Raw genomic sequence first — 8,987 nt, 5'->3', positions numbered from 1 at the left:
TACATTTGAAAAGAGGAATCACTGTAGGAAGGCGTATAGCTAAAGTATTATTATTTTTCAGATATGCACGACAAACTTTTACATGAACATTTTGATTTGTATTAAGTACAGCTATATAACAAAGCTTATTCATACGTGAGATGCTGCCACGTTGAGTGAACAGTTGAAATCACTACACTGACCACTCCACAGCTCTGATTTATGTCGTTCCCAAATTCCCATTTGCCTACTTTGTAAGTTTGTAGTGTTCTCGCTAGCTTTGTGCCTGACCAACGATGCTGCAAGGATATTAAACTATTGCTTTAATCTTGACATTGTAAATGAAAATTTCACTGCAAAATGGACCACTTACTTGAACCCATCTCCACTGACACAACTCGGGTAGCTTGACTGGCCAGTGCATAGCACCTTGCTATCCTCTCCCCCCAGGTTTGAGTCTGTAGCTTCTTACAGATTTGTAATGTCTCTGCCCTTGGTACCTAATGATGCTATCTACTGTCACTTCCGTATTTGTTATATGAATTTTTGGTACAGAGTGTATCCCATTGCAACTCATGTTCCTTCTAGAACAATCTATGTTTTGATTAAATTTTATCATCCAGAAGATAGAGGCAGAGTCTAGTGCAATTTTGTCGTAATAGACCGTCCTATACATAAAATTTTTGCATACACATAAATGTATTGCCTTGACTTATGGGCACATGGCCAGAAACAATCACAATTTGCATCACAAATGTACTTGACTCAGAAATGCGAAATACTTTGTCCTGTCTTTTGTACACTTTGGTGCATGTCTTCACTAATCATGGTACCCCAAGTGCAGTCGCAATGCTTCTTGCTTCCTAGCTTGCCTTATACTGTAGCTACATATTAAATGGATGTTAAATGGATCGTAACATTTAGGCCTTCTCACCAGGGAGCCCAAGTGCTGGGCCACACTGTTCCCATTTCCAGAAACTGGTTTGTCTCTCTTTCCTGCATTGTTGCCATAAACATGTCTTACCAAGTGAGGTATTCTTCACAGGCTGAGAAACCCCCAACTAACAGAAAAACGTATCTGGTATCTTCCTACAACTATCTACCCGTGTCTTCTCATTCACCATAGCACAGGAAACGGTTAATGTTAGCTCTTGAGCAAGCTAAGTATGCTCTGAAGCCTGTGGGCTCTTGAGCAAGCTAAGTATGCTCTGAAGCCTGTGGGCCATTACACCCATCTCCAGCAGTAAAGAAGTGAAGAAAAAAACTATAAACCAGATAGAGAGAGCGTACATATCTTCAACCTCAGCTAGAACAATTTTTTTCCACTGAAAAAGTGGCTCGAGATCATAATTTCTGATAACTGAAAGCAGTGTTCACTGCAAGAAACATGCCAATAACCCTCACTTTAAATTTCACTACTACAGCTGCCATTCAAAAACAGGAGTCAGATATCAAAACGTCATACAACTAGCTTAGATGTTAAAAGCTATTGAGATGTTCTGTATGTTTTGTTTTCCAAGGCTTTCTCTGTAATTGTGAGGGCTAGAAAAAAGCATTGTGAAGCTTAGATTTTTAGGTAAATCAAGATACTCCAGGAGATAGAGTATTGTGAAACCCTGATACACTGGAATGCTTTGGACCCAAAGGTCATGCAAACAGATTTAACCAAGAGGTTAAGTTTGTAAACTAATACATGTAGGAATTAATTATATATTTAATGAACTTTAGTGACTGCATCTGACATGTTCCTTGGAAACCTTTCCAATAATAAGAATATTAACAATTGGGAAGAACCAGATTTAACAGAACCTGAGATACAGACTGATCCACAGAATAGAAACCCATAAAAAATCACTTCCCACTTGTATCAGTCACCTCTTCTGAGAGTCGGGTAGCTCCTTCTTGGATTTTCATGTCCCTTTGCTGGCACTGTTAGTCTAGGAAAATCTGCCATGTACAATCCCTCTTTTACTCTTTTGTATGTCCAGCTGCATGGCTGTGATTGTAGATAAAACCCCTGTAGTATAGGGTGTACGTTGTAAGTGTATCCAGCACAATTCTGTATATAGACACCATATAGACCATACCTGTTTTTTCAGGGAATCTCAACCCAGGCTGTCTTGTCTCCTTGATACAAAGATAGTGTAAAAAAAAAAAAATATGAATTGTGTTTTCAATTTGAAATTAGGAAGTAGCAAAATTTCAGGAACACAGAAATGTGGATGCAGATGCTTACAAATAAAATTGTTACTTTATTTTGGGGGTATAACTGAAATCATATAAGCAAAACTGTAGAAATGCTCTTGTAAATTTAGTAACAACAATTAACAATAGCATCTTAATCTCTACTTTTCCTGTGACAGATTTGCTTTGTAAGCATACAGTATTCTAAATTTTATCTGATGCTTTTACCTTAAGTATGTATTTCGGATTGCGTAATTTTTGAATAATGCTATAATTTCAAGGAAGTGGAAAGACTTATTAAACAAGTGCCTGGTTTTATTTACAGTAGCAGCTACATGAACAATACACTATGCTTAATATATAATAGCAGCCACAGCACCCTATCTATTGTATATGATATTTAAAAATTCTAATGTCAGCAGCTCTTGATGAGCATTGACTGAAAGCTACCTTCACTTGATAACACAGAAGGAACAAATGCAGAATTCAAAAAGAAAAGAGTATGTACAAATAGGATTCATTAACAATATTCCAGCAGGCACAGGAATCACTGAGGACTAGTCTCAATACAGTGAGAGCAGGAGGCTTTGGAACTGAAGTATGAAGTTGTGCTGAGACTTTGAAGGGAAAGCTCTCACACCCATTATCTGAATGATACCCAAGCCATAATGAAAAGCCTCATTGGCACTTTGCAAGAAAAATTAAAAAAAAAAAAAAAAAGATAAATGGAATAGAAAAAGTCCCCAAATGATCATGTAATACTGCATCTCACATTATTCAACTAAATTGCACATGCTGAATTAGGAGATGAGGCCAAAGATATAAAGGAAGAAACTTGCCTACAGAATGCAGAAGAGCCACACCAAAGTAATCAAGATTCAGGCTTTCCTAGAAATTATCATGATTTTCAGAGCCATCAGAACTCTTAATTGGCCACATAAGGTTACTTACAAAAATGCGCCTTCAATATTTTTTTTTCCTCCAGTGAGGTTGGTTTAAAAAAAAAAAAAATCAACCAGAATAAGAGGCACTAAAAAAACCTCCACAAATCATAGCTCTGAGGATGAAACATCTGGAGTTTTGTAGCAATGGAGCCATGGCTGATGAGGAAGGATGGGTTATGGAGGCAATAAAAAATTTTTAACAGACCCAGCCTGGGAGTACAAAGAGCTACACACAGAATTTCACATGTTGGTCTTCACTTTCTTATTTTGCTTCCTTCCTTTGAATTCACTAGCTTGGACTCCGGGCTTTTCTATACCAAGCTTATATACAGCTCTGGTTCCTAACTTCTCAACCAATGCCTGCCTGCTCCCAAGGTAAGCTTAGGGAACCTCACCTTCCGATGCTTTTAACATGAATCCAGCCATTTTGTCTATACCATTTTGTTGGTGCCTGATTTAGCCTGTGAGCTCTTTGAGCCCAAGCAGGAGTCCACACTAGCGCTAGAGCTAGAGCAAGCCCTGCAGGTTTGCTCAGAAATTAGGAGATTACCCAGTGGAACACAATAGGTAAATACTCCTCCCTGGGAGGCTGTTAGCTTCTCACATGGTATCCTTAGTATCAAGGACATGGAATCCACCTGCTGGAAATTTAAGCCAATTAATCTTGCTCCTTCAGAGCTTCACCCACAGAGACCTGCCAATTCCCAGATTTGTAGTCACAAGCAGATTGCTTAAGTTCTAGCAAGTTTTGAAATCAAAAAGTAACAGCCTTACACTCATGAACACCATTATAAAAATCCAACACCTACCAGTTCCTCTCTCAAGGACACCAAAAATACTGTACATTTAAGTTTAAATTAAATTAAAACTAATGCTTCTTTCTCTATGACTAAGAGGTACTAAAAGCCAAGGCATAGATTTATCTCAAAGACTCTGGTGCTGACAATGAGAGGACTACACCTACACGGCCTACTTGGTCACATCCCTGAAGCCTTCGTGGGCCATGTAATAGTACTTAAAAAGCTGAGCAGCCTTCCCCATTCAACCTGCATCCACGTCCCACCTACCTACTAGTCCCATTACTTTTATTAGGCATCATTTGTACCGCAGTAATGTCTACAGACCTCCATCAAGAGATCCTGCATCAGGAAAACTTCAGTATGCCAGAAGTCATAGGATACTATAGAAAACACATAAAGGGGAGGAAAACACTGCAGATTTCTCCTTTAGAGATAGTCCCTTAAGTCAAGAGCAGACTGTGTTATTAAAACCATAATCATTCTTAGTGGACAAGCCCTTTAAGTCAAGAGCAGACTGTTATCAAAATCATAAGCCTTCTCAGGAACAAACCCTATAACAATATGTGTAAGGTTTCTCCTGAATAAATACATAAACTGGTAAGAGAAATTCTCTCAAGTCTGAATAAGATGAAATTGAGCTGAGAACAGGTCTCCATGTTAAGCAAAAGCTTCATATATAGCAGCTCTCTGGGGAAAGGAAGGAATTATATCCTACAGACGTCATAGTACCCATAGGGCAAACAAAGTGAGCAGGGTGGAAAGTGACTTTAATGGATGTGACTACATTTGCGTAATTGTTACAGCTGGAGGCTTATATGCAAAGCATGTGGAGGAAAAGGTTATCAGGAGTAGTCAACATGGATTCACCAAGGGGAAACCACACCTGCCCAGTCCAGTGGCCTTCTAGGGTGGAATGACTGGCTGGGTAGATGAGGGGAGGGCAGTGGATGGTGCCTACCCTGACCTCTCAGCCAGGCTTTTGCCGCTGTCTCCCGTAACACCCTCCCAGGTGAGCGCAGGCGGTGTGGGTCAGGCGAGCGGGCAGCGAGGTGGGCTGAGAACGGGCGGGATGGCGGAGCTCAGAGGGCTGTGACCAGCGGCGCAGGGGCCAGCTGGAGGCCTGTAGCTCACGGTGTTCCCCAGGGTCAGTGCTGGGCCCAGCCCTGTGCAGCTCATCCATCAGCGGCCTGGGTGGAGGGGCAGGGGCACCCTCAGCCAGTCTGGGGGTGGTGCGGAACTGGGAGGAGTGGCTGGTGCACCGGGAGGCTGCGCTGCCATTCAGCCAGACCTGGGCAGGCCAGAGGGTTGGGCGGAGAGGAACCTGGCGAAGTTCAGCAAAGGCAAGTGTAGGGTCCTGCCCCTGGGGAGGAGCAGCCCCACGCACCAGCACTGGGGCTGACCTGCTGGGGGGCAGCTCTGCGGGGAAGGACCTGGGAGTGCTGGTGGGCAGTAAGGTGCCCATGGGCCAGCAGCGTGCCCGTGTGGCCAAGGTGGCCAGTGGGACCCTGGGGTGCACTGGGAGGGCCGTGGCCAGCAGGTGGAGGGAGGTGATCCCCCCTCTGCTCTGCCCTGGTGAGGCACATCTGGAGTGCTGCGCCCAGTGCTGGGCTGCCCAGGTCAAGGGAGACAGGGAGCTACCGGAGAGGGTCCAGCGGAGGGCTATGGAGATGATGAGGGGACTGGAGCATCTCCCATGTGAGAAGAGGCTGAGAGAGCTGGGAATGTTTGGCCTGAAGAAGATTGAGATACATCTTAGTCAATGACTACAAATGTCTAAGGATGAGTGTCAAGAGGCTGGGGCCAGGCTTTTTTCAGTGGTGCCCAGCGACAGAACAAGGGGCAACGGGCACAAACTGCCACACAGGAAGTTCCATCTGAATGAAGAAAAACCTCTTTATCTTGAGGGTGACAGAGCACTGGAATGGGCTGCCCAATTCAAAGGAGGCTGTGGGGTCTCCTTGTCTAGAGTAATTAAAAACCCACCTCGACGCAATTCTGTGCAACCTGCTTTAGCAGGGGCTTGGACTAGATGACCTCCAGAGGTCCCTTCCAACCCTGACCATTGTGTGAATCTGTGAAAGGAATTAATTTCAAGGGGAAGTTACCTTTTTTAATTTTAAAAATAAACATATCACACAGAGTGCACATTTTAACATTTTTTTTAAACTCCAATTTCCATTTTTTCCACAAGCAGACTTTATTTAACAATAGTTCAAGAAGTGTTCTAATGCTGACTACAGCTAAAATGAAACATTTTGGCACAAAACAGTGCCAAAGAAGTAACAAAATAAACAGAATAAATAACCCACTTTACACATGCTGAAAATAACAAAAATAACATGCAATAAACTTGAACAAATTTCATACTCTGTACAACAGCTTACAGTAGTAGTCCTTACTAAACAGAACTGTTATGTCACATTAGTAACATAGATGTATTAGTAAAAATAGAAGCTTTAACAAAATGCTTAATTCAAGCAAAAGAGTGATGCAATATGAATCAACCCAAGAAGTTCAACGGTTCTGAAAAAGCCAGAGATAGTGGTGAGGAAGCACACATCAATGTACAAGATGATGATCCCAACCAGAACACTGAGCCTAGTGGTGCTTCAGCCACATCTGTGTTTAGTTCCCTGCTGGAAACCATATCACATTGACATCTTCTTAAGCTTATGGCTGTTAAAAGAATGAAAGAACATACAGATAATGAGTTCAGCCACAGGTCAATTACAGGTTTCTCTCCAAGATATAGTACTTCCTGAGAGAATAGCTCAGGTAGAAAAAGGGAAATATGACGTGGTTGTCCCTGAGAAGATTCTAAAAAGGAGTAGCCACGTCTGACAGGAGATGGAAAGACAAATGTTTATTATTGCCGTGAGAAGGGGCATTCAGCAGATGTAAGAAACAGGCTTTCATACATGCTCTGTTTTCATCAGCATAGTATTCAGATTTTTAGATTCCTACCTCAGGAACAGAAGATGCTTCTTCACCCAGCCCTCCCTAGGATTTACACAGGCATTCAGCCCGCTGTAGGTGTGGAAACTGGGGAGAAAAAAAAATAGAGATCAGTAAATAATTAGAAATCTCTGCTAGTAAATACTGTGAAGATATCTTTGGTCAAAAACATGTGTTGCAGTTACTCTATATGATAAACAACAGCAACTGCTTTTGTAAATGCCAGTTAGATATGGGATGCTCCACAACCTCTCCAATGCTATATGAACAAAAAGAAACAGCTAATGAAATTTAAATGTTATCGCTGTGTCAGTCTCACAGATCATATTTTGCACCATAAAGTTGTGTTCAATTTATTGGAACTAGTGAGACAAAGAACTTTGTTGGATGCCAGAAATAATTTGTGAGGCTAAGGAGACTAGTTGCTGTCAAACTATGGTGACAGATCAACATTTACGAGAGCTAAAATCTTATGGAAAAAACAATTTCGATCTCTGAATTAAGCAAACTCTTGTCACTTATGTGTCTGTTAACAGGTTTTGGCAAGGGAGCACCGTGTGTTGGCTAGAGCGGTCCTTAGCTGGAGACAGAGCATGTCTTTGCACAGCTCATTCCTAAACAGTCAGATTTATTATTTACATTGTATGCCTGTCCTGTCGGTTAGTAGTCCTTTATCAGCAAGAAGTTGTATCTTTTGTTTACAGATACGATATACAATTTATTCATTAAATTTAACGTTTTGAAAAGGCAAGAAAAATGATGCTTACAATGCTCAAATCATTGTTTCTGCCCAGACATCCTAAGGTTAACGTATGTCAGAAAAAACAAGAGGATCTTCTGAAAAGCAACTTACATGATTGCATGGATGTCACAGACTTCACTGGAGAGCTGTTCAGTATAGCCCTTTAGGGCCCACCGAGGCAGACGCACTTTGGTGTAAGAGAGACAGCAATCCTGGTTGCTGTGTGCTGGAAGGAAGGAAAACAACAAAGTAAATAAACCCCATCTGGACCACGGTGCCATGCTGCCTAGGGTACTCACTGCCCAGCCACCTGACTATCCCAGCTCCCTGGCAACAGAAGAGGAGCAAGAGGCAGCATACTTCGCTGAAACAATTCCCTTCCAGCTCACCCTTGTCCTGCCACATACCGCGGCATGGCTGGCGCGCTGCAGAGTGGCACCGAGAACCACTCCCTGGGGCGGAACGCGTAAGTTCACTCACCTTCAGAGGTGCCACACAGGAGCAGTGCCAGGAGCCCCAGCAGGGAAACCAGGACCAAGCTCTTGCTGCTAAAGCCAACCATTTCTCCTCCACACAGTAGCTGTGCTCTGGTGAGTCCTCAGCTGCTCCCTGCTTGTCCTGCCAGCCGTACCGCACCTCCACCTGCTTATAAAGGGGTTGCAGGAGCCGCGGGAATTCACACGCGGGCGGGTTCCGCTGTCATCAGCGGGTTTCCCCATGGCAAATTCCATTGTGCCCAATTTGGCCCCAGCACACCTTCCTGGTGCTATAATGAGAGATAACAGCATGCTGGGGAATATTTTTTTTTTTTTTAAGTAGGTTAGAAGATTCAGCCCAAAAGAAAAGGAAATAAAAGGCCGTGAGGTAGTGGTTCTGTGGGTGAAGTACGTGTATTTTTAGGGGTAGGAGTGTGGGTTGTGAAATGAGGAAAGACAAATGTAGGTAACTCTTGATGTTACCTACAGAAACCGCATATTTGCTGTGCTCTACTTTAATAAGCCAAACTTGGGGGCAGAGGGACGTGGGCCTAACCCAGCCAGATTCATTTCAGTGTGGCATGTTCGCAGGAGCTCAGTAACTACCTGCAACGATACCAGAACACTATATTAATATTTACTGGTTGGCTAACACAGTAATATCAGGCTTTCCAGATTACTGCTTTGTGAGACTGTAGTATTGGTGGGGACGTGTGAGCAACATCATTGAGTATACATGGAAACGGGTTTCTTTAGAGTTTCTTTTACCATATATTCATTGCCATCACCTTCTGCCGGTTTGTTACACATCTGAACTATTTAATCTTAAATTAGGTAAGTTAAAATAAATTACATAAGTTAAAAATCAATTAAACAGAGTTAGCTTAAAAGCAACTTGAAATGGGGT

The 8,987-nt window shown here is 42.6% G+C and overlaps 1 protein-coding gene across 1 annotated transcript; it reads right to left on the bottom strand.

Moving 5' to 3' along the window:
• Nucleotides 1-6,055: 6,055 nt before the first annotated feature.
• On the bottom strand, nucleotides 6,056-8,544 carry CCL20 (C-C motif chemokine ligand 20). The gene is made up of 4 exons (XM_005237706.4): nucleotides 8,085-8,544; nucleotides 7,716-7,830; nucleotides 6,872-6,949; nucleotides 6,056-6,583 (listed from the first exon to the last, which is right to left on the bottom strand). The coding sequence occupies exons 1-4, from the start codon at nucleotides 8,164-8,166 to the stop codon at nucleotides 6,556-6,558; spliced, it is 303 nt and encodes a 100-aa protein (XP_005237763.1). The 5' UTR covers nucleotides 8,167-8,544; the 3' UTR covers nucleotides 6,056-6,555.
• Nucleotides 8,545-8,987: the final 443 nt, after the last annotated feature.

This window comes from Falco peregrinus, chromosome 12 (genome assembly GCF_023634155.1).
Source record: "Falco peregrinus isolate bFalPer1 chromosome 12, bFalPer1.pri, whole genome shotgun sequence".
NCBI classification, from domain to species: Eukaryota; Metazoa; Chordata; class Aves; order Falconiformes; family Falconidae; genus Falco; species Falco peregrinus.
The sequence above is the reverse complement of the archived record's forward strand: the minus strand, read 5'-3'. Positions and strand labels throughout refer to the sequence as shown.